The following is an 18,812-nucleotide window of genomic DNA, read 5'->3' as shown; positions in this document are numbered from 1 at the left end:
GCCAGAAATTCATTATACTCCTCCACCTTTCGGTTGGAAAAAAGCCAGGTGATATGAAGGGTGAGCTGCTGGGCTGTTGGAGATGAAGCCTGCCGGTTCTACCAACAGTCGAGGGCAAGGTAGAAGCCCAAGGGGGTGGCTCAGCCAGTTCCCTTCCCAGCCCACATGTCTGGGTGTGGCTCACTTCATTCCATCCCAACCTCCTCCTGCTCCAGCTTCCCCAGGGCTTCGGGGTGGGCACCTCCCCCAATCTGCAGCCCTGACCCAGGGGAGGGGTGCTGACGGCATCACAGATAAAGACTCTTCTAAGAGAGGAAAGCCTGGGTCAGAGGCTAAGGGCTCAGGAGAGGATGGCCGTCTGAGAAAGCATGTACGGTCGGGTCCGGGCAGGGAGGGAAAGAGAGCGGCCCAGGGGAGGGCCTGGGTCTCTCCTGCGTGTGAGCAATGCCAGAGAGAGGACGATGCACAACAGGGGCTTCTGACAGGTTTAAGACAAAGCAAGGGAGGAGGAAAACATTACCCAGGGCAGAAGTGGGAGAGGGCTAATGAGGGGTGGCTTTGTGGCATCTGAATCCGGGGGGAGCTAGGGTTTGGGTTGAAAGGGTCCATAAGTTACTTACAGGTGGAAAAGGCTGCCTCCATGGGGTCACTCCAGTCTTTGAGAACAATTCATGAAACCCAAAGCAACCCCCCATCTCTGAGCCACGGACAAGCATGGGAGGAATCCGACTCCAAGCTTACCCAACACAGAACTGCTGTAAAAGTCCCAGGACACGCCAGGGTCACCCTCTGCCCGGCCCTGAAGATCCGAGAGGTGATCTGATGAAAGAAGAGAAGGCAGTGAGACAAGGAGGTTAGGCTGGAGAAGGATCTAGAGACAAAGCACGTCCATAGAGGGCTAAGAGGACGGGAGAAGGGAAGGAAGGACCACAAGAGGGCCTGGGAGCTACCAGAGAGAGATACGTTTCCTGCTGTTAATCCAAGGTTGCCAACCAGCAGCCAGGAGCCAAATCTAGCCCACTGACCACGTGGAGTTTGGCTCAGTGTTTTTAAACCAAAAAAAAAAAAAAAAAAAAAAAAAAAAGTTAAATAAAAAAAAAATTTTTAAAATTGAGAGATTTCACCTAAAAATCTGGATTTCCATCTTTTCTTGAAAAAAAAAAATCAGAAAATCTGGCAACACTGCGTCCCACATTCCTGCATGTGAACAGTTGGCTGGAGGGAGAGGCGACATGTGCGTTCTCCCGCTCAACAGTCCCCACCCAGCCTGCTCTGCTCTCCTACACATCAGCCCGATCAGCCCGAAGGCATTTAGGTCTGGGATACAGGCTCTTTCTTAGTGGTGTAAGGAATGGACTCTGCCAGGAGAATACGACCTATCCCAAGATTTCAATTCCCCTGCGGGTCACAATGCTCATATAGCCAATCAGGGTCTCTCCAATTCAAAGTAAGATAAAGAAGCATAATTCCTTCTGTTTCATCTTTGGAAAACATGGGGGAGAGGACCAAGTTTATCCTCATAAAAACCTTTTGCTTACACTCCTAGGTATATACCCAAAAGAATTGAAAACAGGTGTTCAAACAAAAACTTATATACAAATGAATATTCATAGCGGGTCTACTAACAATAGCCAAAAAAGGGAAAAAAAAGTGGAAACGACCCAAATGTTGTTAAGCTGATGAAGGGATAAACAAAACATGGTCTAGCCATATAATGAAATATTGTTCAGTTATAAGAAAAAACAAAGTACTGACGTATACTACAACATGAATGAACCCTAAAAACATTACACTAAATGAAAGAAGCCAGACACAAAAGGCCATATACTGTACGATTCCATGCATATAAAATGTTCAGAACAGGCCAATCTAGACAGACAGAAAGCAGACTGGTAGTCGGCAGGGAACAGGAAGTGACTGCCTAATAGGCACAAGGTTTCCTTCTGAGGTGATGAAGTTCTGAAATTCAGCGGGAATGGTTGCACAACATTATGAATGTACTTAAATGTCATTCAATTGTATACTTTAAAATGATTACAATAGTTCATGTTTTGCTCTAAGTATTTTTCCATACCAAACACATTTTTAAACCACTTTCCACATACTTGACCTGAGGACAGACAGCAGGTTGCTGCTTTGCCTTCTTTCTTCCTGGCTAAGCAGCATCTATGCAATTGTCTCACCTCGCAACCCCACGTGGACAAAAAGCAGGTTTTCATGACAAGCTCAATGGTGTCATCTGTGGACACATGGCCCAGTGGTTGCCAAAATGCCACCTAGCACCTCTGGCAAGCTGACTTAGCTCTGTATGCTTGCTACCTGTCCTCAAGCGACACTTGGGCAAAGGGACGGGGTGAGAGTCCAAAGGGCACAGAGGACGAGAGGGTGCCCCTGGGGAAGCCAAATCCCAGGAGGAAGGTGGCAGCGCCTCCTAAAGGCACGAAGCTAGTTTTCCCCAGGGAAAGGCACCACTACCGTCCAATATCCTCCCCTTTTGGGTCACACATCGTATCCACAGAAACGCCTTTTAGCTCTTGTGAGCTCCTGAAAGAAATAACTTTTTAGCAATCTTCTAGGAGATGACGGCTTTCTTCTGGCAGGAAAAAGCAGCCAGAGAGAGCTTTCAAAATAATGGCTGAGAAGCTACAGTGGAAAACCTTTAGTCATGTATGTTAGATCTTTTTCTATGCACTCTGCAAAACAACGCTGAGGTCACAACTGGCCGTTTGGGCACTTTTCTGTACCCTGTGCCCTTGAGACTTGGAAAGAGTTTCTTCCAGAAGCATCACTCAGGGAGCTGCCCGTGGTGCCTGGCCTAGTGCTAGGTGTCCTGGGAGATGAAGGTGTGAGATCGTTAAGTTTCCAAAAGGCGGGCACCACGTCTGTCTGGCTCATCACTGTCTCCCCATGGCCTAAGCCCAGGTTCCTGGCACATCGTAAGAGCGCAATAAATATATGGGGAAGAAAGGGAGGGAGGAATTACTACAAGGCAAGACCAAAAGTAGCGTGCCTGCTTTACCAGCAGGCTGAGACATCGGGTCCCGATCACTACTGTAACCGCCCCCCCCCCCCCCCTGCCCTGAGAGGTCACATGGTGACTTCATCAGAGCAGCCCTCACTCACCACATTCCTGGGGCTCCTCTCTAGGGACTGCCTTCAGAGCCCCCAGCATGGCACAGGCCCCTAGTTCTCCTCACCGACAGCAAGTCTTGGTCATCTGCAGGTGAATCTGCCTTTCTGAGGCAGCCCAACGTGAATCGGCAGGAGCCTAGATGTGGACGTCGGAGCAGGCAATGGGAGTGCACCAGAAGCGACTCCATGGCCTGCCTGATGGGGGCAGCTTCCCCTCCTGCTGCCTCATAGGCTCCTCGCACAAGCAGGACGAAGAGAGCCTTTCCTTTCCCTTGACTGGCCCTTGCCCCTTCCCACCACTTTCAGTCCTGTGCTCTTTTCCTCTCCCCGCAAAAGTGCCCTCAGCCTGGCAATCCTGTTCCTGGCTAAACCTCCCCAAGAACTGCAAACAGGTAAGTCACACCAGTGGCCGCACACACGCGTCCCCAGCAGCACCAGCCGCCGCAGGCAGACAGCACCCCCACGTCCCTCGGCTGCTGAGCGGCTAAAGACAACGCAGTGGAGCCATGTGATGCCACACTGTCCAGCCTTCAGAAGGAAGGAAGTACTGAAACATGCCACCACATGAGGAGACCTTGGAAACGTGACACTACCTGAGCACAGACGCAGACACAAAAGGCCCCGTGTTGTACGGTTCCACTTACATGTAACGTCCAGAATGGGCAAATCCACAGAGTTGGGCAGTAGAGGGGGGGTTACGGGGGGGGGGGGGGGGGGGGGAATGGAGAGCAACTGCTTAGTGGGTGTGGGGTTTCATTTTGGGGCTGATGAACATGTTTTGGAACCAGACAGACGCAGTGGTTGTATAAGGTTGTAAATGCACAAAATGCCACTGAATCGTTCCCTTCCAAGTGGTTGATTTTATCTTCTGTGAATCTCACCTCCACACACGAAAAATATGTTTTAACTACTCAGTGTGTGAGAGGTCACCCTGACAATCAGAGTTTCTCTCTTTCTTGGGGTCCCAACATACCGCTCCCTGTGTCCTCCAACCAAGTCACCAGCTGAGGGACATGAAGGGGGGAGAAAAACCAAGAACAAGCAGTCTTCGACACGGGGTCATATGGCAGAGGTCTCCAACAGGAAAAACAAAACCTGTGATTCCGTGACCTCAAGGGATACACTGCTGACCCTTTCATCAGCAGAAGGAAAAGCAGTCCCAATACTTCCTCAGACGCCCCAAACCAAACTGCAACAACTCCCCTCGGCCCCTACATTCTTTCTGACAGGGGAGGGACACGAATCTGTTTTCCCTTGACTAGCCTGGATATTATTCTTTTCTTCAAAGGGTCAAAGGCAAATCGGTCACATGCCTGCCTGTAATTTGGCCCAAGGAGGAGGTCTTCCCAAGGCCTCTGAGAGTCTGGATGGCTTGGTGCTCCAAGCCTGAGGATGACAGAGAAAGGGATCTGCTGCCTGACCTCCGGTGCCCGGTGTCCTGCCCGAAACCCACGGATGAACGGATGGATGGGGTTGCCACCACACCCTTCCAGATCTCAGGAGAAATGGGCTTCACTTTAAGCCAACTCAATACAGAAAAATCCACTTACAACCCAGATGGACTGCCAGCATCTTCTACTTCGTGAAAGGATTCACTGCAGGATATTTGTAAATAGTGACATTCCTTTGTGTATTTAAAAGAGGATTAAATTCCCAGACTTTTCCAAAACAGGGGCCTCGCACAAAAAGAGGGAAGCTCTACACCATGAGCAACACCGAGGCTCATGCTCATTTTCTCCACCTGCAGAAAATGGAGCCCTTCGCACCCTACAAGGATTCGCCTTCATCTTCTGCCCTGTGGGATCGCCACTGGGGAAGGAAGAAGACAATCTATAGAGAGTCTGGTCAGGCAAATGCTTGGGGATGAAAAGGAAAAAGCTTTTAAAATACCTCAGCCAGACAGACATTAAAAAAAATAAGTCCAGAAATCCACCCAAATGCATCCAGGTTTAGGGGCTGGGGAGGTGGGGTAGTGAGGGAAACGCCTCCCAAACTTCCAAGCCCAGGGTCAGGGTGCCTCCTGCAGCCACTAGGGAGCCTTGTCCAGTGGTTCCCTGAGAGTTTCTGGGGGTGGGGGTGGGGTGACGGGATTCAAAAAGAGGGAAAAATACTCTGTTCAAGGAATTAAGCTCCTGATTATGCCACTGAACCATTCACTTCCAAATGGTTATATGTGGTGAATTTCACCTCAATTAAAAAAAAAAAAAACCTGAGTATTATTTCCCCATCCCACCAAAACAAACTCTGGGCCCAAGTCTCCTCTCCCAGGAGCCGCTGACTACTACCAGTGCCTGCCTCCCCGGGGTGCTGGGCCAAGGTCCTAGCCTGGCTTGCTAGCACTGCCCCAAAAAGCCAGCCATGGATCTGCCTTTGAGGGCACTTGATATCTGCATGGAAAAGAGGTGACCCTACGCTAACACTCCTTTCAGCTCTGAGTCCCCATTACGATGCTGAAGCTCCAGGTCTACGAAGTTGAGACGAAATGTTAAGATCTGAATGAAGGTGTTTGGCCTGGACAGGCTACCCAATGCCAGAATTAAGAAAAGTCTTCTCTTGGGGCGCCTGGCTGGCTCCATCGGTACCGCATGTGACTCTTGATCTTGGGGTGGTGAGTTCGAGCCCCCACATTGGTTACGGAAATTACTTAAAAATAAAATCTTAAAAAATCTTGACGCTGCAATGTGGGCTGGCATCCGGGTGACTTTACGGAGGCATCAAAAGGCTGGCTAGTGGGGCGCCTGGGTGGCTCAGTGGGTTAAGCCGCTGCCTTCGGCTCAGGTCATGATCTCAGAGTCCTGGGATCGAGCCCCGCATCAGGCTCTCTGCTCTCTAGGGGAGCCTGCTTCCTCCTCTCTCTCTGCCTGCCTCTCTGCCTGCTTGTGATCTCTCTGTCAAATAAATAAATAAAATCTTTAAAAAAAAAAAAAAAGGCTGGCCAGTAGTTGAGATTAGCTAACGGAAATGAGGAGGGGGGAAAATGTGTCGGTTTCTAAATTTTTAACTACTGAAAATGGTTTCAACATTTGGATTCCTTTGGGATCTTGGAGAAGGGGCCAGGGAAGAAAAGAGTTTGTCTGCTTCTTTAGGTGGTCAGAGATAGCTTTATTTGGATCCAGAAGGCCCGGAGACCCTTAGGAGGCCAGTTTCTAGCCCCAAGAGAACCCCCTGGATTAAACCTGTTGATCAGAGACAGAGCTTCATGCAGTGTTCTTATCATGTTGAGAAGTTCTGGGTGTTCATCTGTGCCAGCTTCTCCTGGAAATCAAGTCAAGTGCAGACAATGTGTGTGTCTGTATGCGTGTGTGTGTAAGTGCATGTGGCACATGGTATGGGAGAAAAGGTCACAAAGGGTGGCTTGCCCTGAGCCCCACACCCCCATGACAGTGCAGCCAAAGTGAACAAGAGTCATCACTAGCCCGGGACAAATGACCAAATGAACATCCCCAAACTGCTCTGCCCTTCAGGGACAGAGGCCCAGGACCCCAGAGCTGGGAGGAGGGAAAAGGCAGTCCTGCCCCTACGCAGAAGGGCTGGGTCCCAAAGGGAGGCCTGAGGCCTGTACACGGTGAGGTGACCGGGGACTGCAGGGTTTAGTCAGCTCGACTGAGGGCTGGATGGAGGCTGGCTGGGCAGGAATCCAAGGTCTCCCACCACGGCCTCCCACCACTTCCTCTTCGGCTTTTATTAGTATCAAGGTGGTGCTTCCCACCTAGCTCTCCTTCCACGGGGACTTTTAGTTCATGTTCCTTTGTTTCTCCTTCCATCATCAGCTATCTAGTTAAGCTTTGTTCGATAACTAAATGATCCCCTGGTTGGGAATCCAGAACTGTACCTTCGGGGAGGTGGGGATTTAGGACTAATGATTTCAGAATCTGGAATCTGGAGCCAGATTCCAGGTGAGAGTGAGCAGTCTTGAGCAAACCCTGGGTCTCATGGACTCCTGGTCTGAGAGTGGTCAACCACGAACACGGAAGCCACCACAGAGGGTCAACAAGACGACTGCCAGCTGCCTCATCTGTCTAGCACTCTGGCAGTCTGAAGAAGAAACTGCTAGAGCGAGGGCCGAGCTGTGATGTCATTAAGGAGGTGGGGTTCCTTCATTCAGTCAAGTCTGAGGAGCTTCCCGGTGAATATGTTTGTACTAGATTTCCCTCCTTCCCTCTGCCCTGCTGCCCAGCTCAGTAGAGCTATCTAACTGCAGGCACAAAGTGGCCATCCACTAATGAAAAAATAAATGCACGTTGCCTTGTGGCCCTTGCCATAGGCCTGAACACCAGACACTTTTCTCAAGGAGCCAGGTGAGGGAGGAAGAAAAAGGAACAGGGAGGTGCAGAGGGATCAGTTACTGTAGGAAGAGGCTGTGAAAAATAGAGCATCAGGGGGCACCTGAGTAGCTCAGTCAGTTAAATGTCTGCTTTTGGTTCAGGTCATGATCTCAGGGTCCAGGGATTGAACCCTGCATCTAGCTCCCTACTCAGCGGGAGAGCCTGTTTCTTCCTTTCCCTCTGCCCTTCCTCCCTGCTCATGTGCATGCGTGCTCTGTCCAAAATAAAGAAATAAAATCTTTTTTAAAAAAGAAAGAGAAATACAGCCTCAGAAGGGGTCCCAAGGGTTCCACTCTGATCACCAACAAGGAGAAAGTACAAAGACAAAAGCAAAATGCTTAGTGTCATTTCTTTGTAACTAACATCCCACTCAGAACAGGGGTCAACACATTTTGCCCCCAGCTCAATCTATCAGTGGGGCCGCTGTCTCCCTATGTGGGCCTACCCCACGTACCAAGCTGGGAAATGGGTCCCTGTGGGCTGCCATGGCCCTGAAAAGGATGCATGCGATGTGGACACTCATGGCATTGGAACAAGAGGAAGTGGACCTCTGGGCTTTTTAAAGTGCATAGAGATTTCTGAGACACTTCAAGGAAAGCCTATAAAGAGGGCTGACGCCCCTCATGGGAGCTGTTTGAGATGAAGGGAGATGAAGAATATCTCCTCAGGAGTTCAGAAATGAGAGGCCAACCCCAAGGATGATGGCTTCAAGCCTGGGCTGTGCTTACCGCTGAGAAAGCGCTTCATGGTGTCGCTGCTGGCCAGCTTCATGGCTGTCTGTCCCGAGTAGGTGGCCAGTGTGGGGTCAGCCCCATAGGACAGCAATAGCCAGATGGTCTCCAGGTTGTCATTGACCACTGCGTCATGAACCGGCCTGCGGAGGTGATACAGGGTGAGGACAATGGGGCCCAAGCAGGAACCCGGGTGTCTAGCATCAGGCTACTACATCAGGGGAAAGTAACTTAACATGAGCCCAGAATAATGTGGGTAAGAGTTAGGGTGGAGGAACCATCTCTGAACTGTACCCACCCATCAGATCTCTCCACTTCCTTCTCTCTCTGCCTCTTTCCCCTCCCTCCCATCTGTCTCTTAGGTTCTCCCTACATTTGGGACAGTCCCTGAGGTACACTGTAGCTCCACTGGTTGCTCTGGAGTTTGGGAGAGAACGGGCCCCTGACTGAGGATAAACTTAAAGCGGCTGCTGGGGGTATGAACAGAAAGATCTGGATGACTGCCCTGGAACAGGGACGAGTGGAGTGGCTCTGTACACCAGGTGGCAGCCAAGCAAAGCCTGCATCCTCTGACCCAAGTCCCTACTTGGTAAGCAGTTCCTGTCTCGATGTGACCCAGGAAGCAAGCCCTCTGATAGAGGTGAAGGGCTGTAATTTCTTTAAGACACAGCAGGTGTCTTTTTTTTTTAATGTACAGACATCAAAAATCAAGAATCAAATCTGGGATGTTACCCTAAGGTGGGCCTCCCCGTTCCTATAAGGCCAAGACTCTGCCGGAGACAGATGAGCCACCAGGAGGATGTGAGGGAGCCTGAGTGGCCGTCCTGGTAAAGCTGCACTTGCCAGGATGATCCCTAGATAACCCAACCTCTCCTTGGGAACCAACGTGGGCTGGCCGGCCAGGAACTCGTCCACCCCTGCCCTAAACTGCCCCCCCACAGCGATCTGTAGCCGTCTTCCTGAAGCACTTCCCGACAAGGCCTGGTGTGCTGCGAAGGCCCAGGCTGCAGCAAGTTCTCTGGAGTGAGGGGCTGAGCTGCGGGGCCGGGGATTGGGGGGAGCGGGGCTGGGGAGCGGCCTTCTTGCCTCGTGCCATCTTGTGCACTGCAGTTCACGTTGGCCCCATGCTCCAGCAGGATGTTCAGGATGTCGGTCCAGCCCCTGGAGCAGGCCTCATGCAGGGCCGTGTAGCCAGCATTGTCGCGGTGATTCACATCTTCGCTGTCCTTCTGGAGGCAGTAGAGAACAACGTCCTGCAGGGACAGGGACAGCTCCATGAGTGAAGAGAGGCCTAATTCTTGAAATCACCCCAGTTAGGCTCGAAGCTCTCCAAATGTCCAAAGAGAAAGTCTTAGAGCCTCCACTTTATTCTGGGGCCTAATGGGCAAGTCTCAAAATCTTCTGTCAATAAAGTCAGTCCTGAGGTGCCATGGCCAGGGCCTCAGCTCTGGGCTATTTCCTTTGCAGTGGGGAGACCCGTATTACGACCAAGGATATTCCCTCATCTGGGCATGGGTTGTTGGGGTGAGGTCCGCAGAGAGGCTCATCTGCCCACCTGGAGCTCAAACTCTCAGGCCTCAACTCCCTGAGCCCTGATTCCCTAGTCTGGGGCTTTACAAGAGGGCCCCAGACCAGAGAAATGAGGCATGTGCTGGCAAGCACAGCCTCTGGCGGTAACTGGAGAACAAGGAAGAAAGAATGGGTTGAAGTCCTCCCCTGGACGCTGGTTTTAATAGTTGTAAGCGCTGTCCCTGGATGTTTACCCCAGGGCCGTCCGTTCTTGCCTTCCCCTCAAATCAGTATTGCTCTGAGTATACCTCAGCGTGGTCATTCACTCACAAAGTAAAGATGAGCCTCCCTGGGCTACACGACAGACCAGAGGCAGGACTCCGGGACTAGAAGCACCCCAGCTGGTCTGAGAAGAAGCTGATGAATAAGCTGAGGGGGAGGGGAGGCGTGGCCCCCTCTTCTGAGGGGAAAAGGCAGGCAGCAGTACCAGAGGCCTATTATTAGCCCTCTCTACGGCCCTGGGGACATGGGTGGCTCAGGCATCCTGACCGACAGTTAGCTCACAGGCTAGCCAGCGAGAAAAAGTGAGTGAGAAATGAGAAAGTGAGCGAACAAGCAAGCGAGTATGTGCCTGTGTTGGGGGTGCTGTCTCTTGAATATATAGGAACTATTCCGCTCACTCAGGAGAGCACAAGGCCCCTACCTTCCTCACCAACGCAGACAACGTTGGCCTCCTCCCTCAGTCCTCAGACGACTCCTCCTCCCTCCCATGACAGGCTGCCCAACCTGCTCCTGTCCTGTCCTGGTTGGTTCTCCGATGGCCTCCTACTTGCTGGTTTGGCCCCAGGTAGAAGAAGGTTAAACCTGACGGCAGGGGTTGGTCATCTTTTTTTCTTAGATCTCCCTTGGCACCTACCCTGGCCCCCAAACTAGGCACTCAGGAGAGATGGGCAGCTCGCCAGTGAGCCACTGTCAAGGCAGTTCTCCTGTGCCGACCAGCCCGGCTGGGACTGCGCCCATATTTAAATGAGTCAGATATAGGGATTGGAAGCCTTAAATCAAGGCCTACTCTAAAACCCACATCTCCACCCTTAAGAGCAAATCCTTAGGAAATAATTGGTGCGGTGGGGCAGATATACGTGGTCAAGGAGTTCATATCAACAAAAGTGCCTGACAACGTTTTATCATAGTCAACAGAGCCAGGCTTCTGCCCTACCCTGGCACCTGGGAATCAAAAAGACCCTGGTAGGAATTCAGACTCATACATATGTAAGAGTTGAATGGTCCTGGACACATCATTTAGCATTGCTAAGCCTTGATGTTCTCACGTGTAAAATGGGGCTAATAAAACCTACCTCCACGGGTCAGTGGTGAAGAGCTCTTAACATGACCAAAGTGGTGCTCAATACAGGCCAGCTCCCCCTCCCACTTTCTTTCCAACCCCAGGGAAGCAGTGTGAGTGCGAGGAGTGCAGCCCCGCCTGCCAACGCGCCACTGACTGCTGGCCATTGGGAGTCCCAGTGAGGGGAGGCTGGAGGGTGTGAAGAGTGAGCAGTGATCACCCCTATTCCTCTCTGAGTGGGAGAGCTGCCACAAAGCAAAGTTTAGTTTAAGACGACATCAAAACCCCGTTTCTGGCCTACAAATGTGTTGGATTATCAATATTTCAATTCTTTTCAATCCCAACTGATAGTCCAACGAGCTTGTGTTCCCACGCTCCCTGAGAGCAGTGAGGCGGCCCCAGAGGCCATCTGGGCCGTAGGAGTCCAGCGGAGGTTGAAGCCCCAGGTCCAAACGAAGTCCCACCCAGGCCACAGAAGACACAATGGGAGAAGCTTCTCCACAGATGCTGGGGATCTCCCTACCTTATAGCCAAGACGGGCCGCCCGCTGCAGGAGGGTCTCACCCGCGTTTTTGTTCACTATGAGCCGACGTGCCTCTGGAGGGATCTGCCGGGCTGTAGGTGACTCGGAGGCCTCCTCTGGGCCGGCACTTCGGGACTTAGAGGGTGTGCATGGTTCTGTGGGTTTCACTGGGGTGGGAGGCTTGGGAGATTTTGTCTTCTGCTGGCTCCAACGACCTTTGCCCTGGAAAGCAGAGATGGGGTCCTGGATCAGCACAGGTTCCCATCCACTCCCACCCCGATGTTGAGGGGGCTCAAATCCTCAACCACATAAGCCAACAAATGACCAAGGGATTGGAAATCAGAGACAGAGGGGACATCCCATCTTCCCCGAAGCACTCCACATGCCTTCTTTACCTACCTCCATTCCATTTGTTGCGGTTTTGACAAGTCCTATTTCTAAATGAGTGAAGCAAACTGATAGGAAGGAGAAGTGGAGATAGGTATCTTTGACCAAAGACGTACAGCTGCTGAGGCTTTCACTCTTGTGGCAAAAACCTGCCTCCTAACCTGCCCCAGGCTCTTCCCACCTTCCTCCACACCCCAGCCCTGGATCACATCCATGCCCACCTTGCGTGGTGCAAAGCACATGGGCTCAAGAGTCAGAAAGATGTCAGTATGGAATCTTGCCTCTGCCACCCACTAGTTACAAGACCTGGATTAAGGCCCAACCTCTCTGAGCCTCACTTTCTCGCTTATGGGCTCTTCACATGGGGAGGAACCGTGTTTGAGAAACTGTACTCGAGGAACCGGACCGAAGGAGCCTCATTTACACCAGACCTAAGTTAGATGATGAGATTCTAAACTAGGAGCTGGGGGCAACTGGGTGGCTCAGTGGGTGAAGCGTCTGTCTTCAGCTCAGGTCATGATCCCAGGATCCTGGGATGGAGCCCTGAGACTGGCTCTCAGCTCAGCAGGGAGCCTGCTTCTCCCTCTGCCTCTCTCCCTCCCCGACTCATGCTCTCGCTCATTCTCTTTGTGCCTCTCAAATAAAGAAATACAATTTAAAAAAATATAAATAAACTGAGAGCTGAAGTCATAACTGGACAAGACTTCGGAGGACCTTGTGAGAGGTGGGTCCACCTTGCGTGTGGGAGGGACATGAATCACTGGGTGACCAGAGGGTAGACTCTAAGTTGCCCTCATCAGATTCTAAGTTGGCCCCTGATGATACCCCTGATATTTGTGCTCTCATGTAGCCCCCTCCTGCACTGAACAGGGCTGATCTGTGTAGCCAACAGGAGTGTGCAGAGGTGACAGTGTTTGACTTCCAAGGCCACTTCCTAAAAGACAATGTGGCTTCAGCCTTACTCTTTTTTGGATCACTTGTTCTGAGGGAATCCAGTTGCCACATCAAAGTACACTCTCCAAAGGACACTCAAGCAGTCCTTTGGAGAGGTCCCCAGGGCAAGGCAAGGAGGCATCTCCTGCCAATGACCAGCCATGCGAGGTAGCCCCCGTGGAAGCAGACCTCCCGCTCCAGTCAAGCCTTCAGTTTAATGGAGCCCTGGCTGACACCTTGACCGCAACCTCACAGGAGACCCCAAGCCAGACCCAGCTAAGCTGCTCATGAATCCCTGACCGCCAGAAGCTGTGGGAGATAGTGTGTTTGTTGTTGTGTTGAGGATAATCTGTTAGAGCACAAGAGACAATTAACACATACCACTTATCCAAATCCCTCAGAGCATTACTAAAGTCTCACAGAAATCCTATGTGTTCTACGATCTTTTACAACACTCTAGACTTCCTTCTCCACATATGCAGGCCACCTAGCCTGAAACAAATAATCTGATACTTGATGCCAGACTTTTAACTTCCTTATACCATTTCATGGACAAGTCTGGCCTCCTGCTGGGTTTGAGGCTCCTTTGGGGCAGGGTTCACATTGTCATCTTCTCTCTCTCTCTCTTTTTTTTTTTTAAGATTTTATGTATTTATTTGACAGACAGAGATCACAAGTAGGCAGCGAGGCAGGCAGAGAGAGAGGAGGAAGCAGGCTCCCCGCAGAGCAGAGAGCCCGATGCGGGGCTCGATTCCAGGACGCCAGGACCATGACCCAAACCGAAGGCAGAGGCTTTACCCCATTGAGCCACCCAGGCTCCCTGTCATCTTCTCTTTTGTTCCTTACAGCACTTCACTCCGGGCTGGACACATCATCACAACACATATTTGTTGACTTGATTCAAGCCAGCTCTGTGCAGAGCCCTGGGCAGACTGAAAAGTTACCGAAAATCATGAAGCTTGGAAAGCGATGGCAGCAGGGAGAAGACCAGAGCCCAGGGCATATGTCTCCTCTGGTAAATCCCAAGAGAACCGGAACTGCTGTCCATCTGCATCTCCAAAGGGCAGAGAGGTCTAATCACTAGCAGGAAGGCACGGCGGATCAGTGTAGGGTGTAGCTCTACAGCCAGAGGGCAGAGGTAGATAACGGCCATCCTGGAAGAGGCTGGGTAAAAGTGCCTGGGTTTTTGCTAAGCCAAGCCGGGAGCCAAAGGGTGACTTTCCTTCTGGGGGCAACAGCCACCAGAGACAACGGAGGCTGCCTGAGAGGGGGAGGAGCAAGAACAAATGGGGGCCCCGCCCCCTCCCCTCTTCCTCCCTGGCTCAGAGCCCCTGTGGGAAGAAGCCTTTGGCCGATGCCCCAGCTTTAGTGTTGCAAGCGCGTCCCCCGCCCTCCCCCCGCCCTGCTTCCCACTACAAAGCACCATGGCATGGGGGCATCCAGAGCAGGTGGTGGGGACTGGGAGAGAAAGAAAGGCGGGAGGGAGAAAGGGAGGCCCTGTGAAGGGACAAAACCTCTCTGGGAGGAACATTGCAGCAGACACTGCCAGGCGGAATAACCAGACACAACTACCAGCGTGTGCTGCTGAATGTCAGGCAGCCAGTCACCTTTGTGTGGGATGGGGCCGTATGAGGGAGAAGCAGGGGGGAAGAGGAGGGGGACGTCCACCTTTCACCAGAGCTGCTCAGCATTGCAGTGTGCCCCTGTCTGGGCGTCCCCAACCCCAGCATCTCCCAGATATAGACGGAAGCCACTCATTGACCAGGTGGAGGCACACGGAAAGAGCCTGGGTGGTGAGACCTGCGTCACGTCCCCACGTTGTCACTCATGACCACTGAGTAACCTCGTGCCAGTCCCTTAGCCTCCTGGAGCTTCACTTTCCTCACCATAAAACGAAGACAACAGTGCCTACCTCTAACAGCCACTGCGGGAATTAAGAATGGCCACGGGAAGGGAGTACTCAGCGCGGACCAGGCTTCTTTATTCCCCCTGCCCCGCTCCCTCTGGCGGTCTGAGGGAGTGGTCACTGCTACCTTGCCATTCTGTGCCTCTGTCCTCTCATCCTTGCCTCAACCTGAAGCTCAAGGATGTACACCAACCTCAAAGAGCACTTTATGATTATCAAAGCCTTTTATAACCCCTGCCTCCTTTGTTCCCCCAAGCACCCTTGTGAGATGGAAAGGACATGGAGTATCATCTCCATTTTTTTAAAAAGATTTTATTTATTTATTTGACAGAGATCACAAGTAGGCAAAGAGGCAGGCAGAGAGACAGTGGGAAGCAGGCTCCCTGCTGAGCAGAGAAAGGAATGTGGGGCTCAATCCCAGGACCCTGGGATTATGACCTGAGCTGAAGGCAGAGGCTTTAACCCACTGAGCCACCCAGGCGCCCCTTATTTCCATTTTTAAGATGAAGAAATAGGCTTGGATACCTTTTCTGAGCTAGAACCAGATTCCAGGCGGGGCAAGGGAAAAGGAGGGAGAGATAAGCACCTGGGTCTCGTGCCTTTTGCCACTGCCACTCCAAGCTGGAAAGAGCTGGAAAAATCACAACCACCAAATAAGCCCATTCTGACCTTTGGTGGTTTTTTTTTTTTTTTTTGGTGGCCAATGACACTGGAGCCTGGACCTTTGCTTCTTTCAAATGTAAAGTTCACCCGAGGACTGAGGACTGTGTTATTTTTTGCAAATGGTACAACGTGAAACCCAAAACCAATGATGTAAACATCAGACCCCCAAAAAAGATGTCAATTATTCAATTATGAACAGAGATTCTAGAATGCTGGCCTGGCTACTGACTGGTGAGTGCCTCTCTGAGAAGCAAAGGAACTGGTGAGTTAGTGGTGGGAGGGCAGCTCTAACTCTCTCAGTCCTACCCTCAGGCAACCTTTGTTTGGACCTCAACATCCCTGCTTCTACAAGTTGCTTTCTACCTTGATTGACTCAGAAAACTCTGACCGGTTTCCAGGTAGTTAAGCCCAGACGAAAGCTTCCTGATTGGATGTTAACAAGCTATTCAGGCGAACATCCTGCCATATTCTTCAACTCTTCCTTAACTCAAAGGAAATCCAAGGCCTGTTGAGGAAAAGCCAGGAAGAACCAAACCTGAGAGTTTTCAGGCTCTTATTTTTAACTGATAACTTTAGGTCCCATTCTTCAAATGTAACCCCCAACTCGCCTAGAACTACTTCAAAATGCTTCAATAAATATGAGTTCATTTGGTCCTCCCCGTCCACTTACTCACTCACTCACTCAGACGACTGTTGATCAAGGAGCCTCGGGAATGCCTGCCGCCCTAGCCCGCTCCCTTCCCACCAAGTCCCCTCACTGGCAACGCACCTTGGCCTCTTCTGAGACATTTGCCATGTGCTTGGTCTTGCACTTCCGTTTTCCTGATGGCTTTTCTGAATTTTCAAGGCAGGCTGGCTCCTCCAGGTTATTTGGGAGGAAACCGTTTGGTGAATCCGAGATCCCCTGGGCTTTGTTGGGCAAGAGAAGGTTCCTGTTCCTGAGGCGGTGCTCCGAACTTTGGGAGGAAGTCTTCTGCTTCCGAGCCTTTAAATCTGAAGGCAAGAAACAGGAAAGAATGGATGTCAGGGAAATGGAGCACAGAAAAGCAATGCCTTCCTCTACGATGAATCAGAAGGCTTTGGGGAGTCGAATCTCAGTGCTGAGTTGTGTAACGAGCAGCTACCAGAGTCTAGTGTGGTGCCAATAATGCCACTAAATGCTTCGCAAGTGCCCACTGTACTTAACAACAAAGTCCCTGCTCTCCGAGCCGATGACCACTCCCAGCCCTGCCAGCAGGGGGCGGCCCAGGTGGCTGTCCCCAAGATGAGGGTAATTTTAAAAGGATTTCCCCATAGCCCAGAGCAAATCGGAACTTTATTTTCAGCTTTTTCCCCATCCCCTTTGTCTCTTTCCCCACTCCAATATGAAAACAAATTTAGCCGTTCTGCTGCTGCGAAGTATGAAGTATAATGGGGTGGGGTGTAAATGGAGGTCTTCCCTCACTGCCTCCACTCACCCACCTGACTGCCTGGTTGGTCACTCGCTGAAGACATGCAGATCAAAGCCACAGAAACTCCCTGAAATCAGAAGGCGCCCTGGGCCTACTTAGCTGATGGGCAGTCACAAAAACCTCCCTCCCAGGTTGGAAATCAAGTCACCAGGATACCCTGGGCAACCTCTCTAATTCTAGCCAGACCTCACTAGACAAAGCACTTTCTAGTTTCAAAAATCATGGCTGTGATTCAAGGGGCACCTGGGTGGCTCAGCTGGTTATGCAGCTGACTCCTGGTTTCAGCTCAGGTCATGATCCTGGGGTGGTGGGATGGATCGCCCATCAGGCTCCACGCTCAGCATGGAGTCTGCTTGAGATTCTTTCCCCTTCCTTGTCCCTCCCCCTGACGCTCCTCCCCCAACTCACCCCCCAATCTAAAATAAATAAACAAAACCTTTATTTTAAAAAAGTGTGTTGTGATTCTTACAGCTCTTTCTGGATGGAACCCTGAGTGGCACTGGGAATTTCATTGCCAAGAGCCTCATCCCACAGGCCAGTCCTAAACCTCAGGTACAGCGGGGATAGTTTAGGTTAACCCTTATCTCTTAACTAATATTAGCGTCACATGGCTTGGCCACTGGCTGTGTAACTAGCTGGAGGCAAGTCATAATCTCCCACAGTTTCTATGTCTGTAAAATGGAGAAGACCTACTCCACATCAGAGGACTGGTATGAGAATTAAATGAGGTAACATATACAAAACCCCTTTATAAGGTGTTATAAAGAGAAAGGCATCCTTACCATATTATTTCAGTAAGCTCTTTAGGGAAGGCCCTGCCCATGTGTTCTTTATTTCCCCCACAGGACTGAGCACATGGCAAAAGATCGGTTTGTCTACGAAATGAATAACTGCAGCCTCAGTTTCTCCAATTTGTGAACCAAGAGGGTTGAGCAAGATCCAAGAATTCTCAGCTGGCTTCCCTCCACCGTGGCATGTGTTCTCACATGTGACATTACCAAGGCCAAGTCCAGATGTGGGAGCCATCACCAGAGTACGAAGAACTGGCTCTAGGTTATGTGCGGCACTTAGGAGGCCAGCAGCTGTCACACCAGCGCTTTCTCCCAACTCTCTCCAACCCGCTTGTGGGTCCCCCCACTCATGCAAGAACTGCCACGTTAGATGGCTTCTAATGGCAATTCCAACGAGAACATTCTCAACCGGGGCTGTTGATGCAACAAGTCTGGGCTGAGTCAAAAGAGGAAGGAACAGAACGGTGCCTTGTGAGGGAGGACGTCAGGAAACATGGGGAAGCCATGTTGCGGCATTCACTGCCCGAGGAAAAGCAGTAGCTCCCTACCCGGCTTACCCAGGGCAGGGCAGGCTCCGGAGTTTATACAGCTGCAGTGGAGTAAGAACTTCATAGTAGCACGGAAAGAAACAGAGTAGACGTAGTAGCTGCGTGAGTGGAAGCGTCTCTTCCTATCCCCTCTGCAGGTCAAGGAGGGACATATAGAAGCCCAGGACAAGAGGAAAGGTTGTGAGGGCGCCTGGGGGGCTCAGTCGGTTGACAGTCTGTCGTCGGCTCAGGTCACGATCTCGGGATCCCGGGATAGAGCCCTGTGACAGGCTCTATGCTCAGTGCGGAGTCTGCTTCTCCCTCTCCCTCTGCCCACCCCACCCCTCATCCTGACTCGTGCTAGCGCTCTCTCTCTTTCAAATAAATAAATACAATCCTCAAAAAAACCAGAAAGGTCATGAGGCTCGGACAGAAATAAGAAGACCTGGGGCGCCTGGGTGGCTCAGTGGGTTAAAGCCTTTGCCTTTGGCTCAGGTCATGATCCCAGGGTCCTGGGATCGAGCCCCACATCGGGCTCTCTGCTCAGCAGAGAGCCTGCTTCCTCCTCCTCTCTCTCTGCCTGCCTCTCTGC

The 18,812-nt window shown here is 51.4% G+C and overlaps 1 protein-coding gene across 5 annotated transcripts in view; it reads right to left on the bottom strand.

Annotated features, from left to right (window-relative positions):
- LOC111157284 (BCL6 corepressor like 1) overlaps positions 1 to 18,812 on the bottom strand; it is a 60,580-nt gene that overhangs the window by 5,447 nt on the left and 36,321 nt on the right. For 3 of the 5 annotated variants that reach the window (XM_022518581.1, XM_022518585.1, XM_022518582.1), the window contains 5 exons: positions 16,221 to 16,444; positions 11,563 to 11,784; positions 9,275 to 9,459; positions 8,186 to 8,331; positions 742 to 819 (listed from right to left, as the gene is read on the bottom strand). In XM_022518581.1, coding sequence (XP_022374289.1) covers positions 742 to 819; positions 8,186 to 8,331; positions 9,275 to 9,459; positions 11,563 to 11,784; positions 16,221 to 16,444 — 855 coding nt within the window. The remainder of the gene's footprint in view (positions 1 to 741; positions 820 to 8,185; positions 8,332 to 9,274; positions 9,460 to 11,562; positions 11,785 to 16,220; positions 16,445 to 18,812) is intronic. The other 2 variants (XM_022518583.1, XM_022518584.1) reach the window with 2 other exon arrangements.

Source organism: Enhydra lutris, unplaced genomic scaffold, assembly GCF_002288905.1.
Source record: "Enhydra lutris kenyoni isolate GAN:26980312 unplaced genomic scaffold, ASM228890v2 scaffoldscaffold53, whole genome shotgun sequence".
Lineage (NCBI taxonomy): Eukaryota > Metazoa > Chordata > Mammalia > Carnivora > Mustelidae > Enhydra > Enhydra lutris.
The sequence above is the reverse complement of the archived record's forward strand: the minus strand, read 5'-3'. Positions and strand labels throughout refer to the sequence as shown.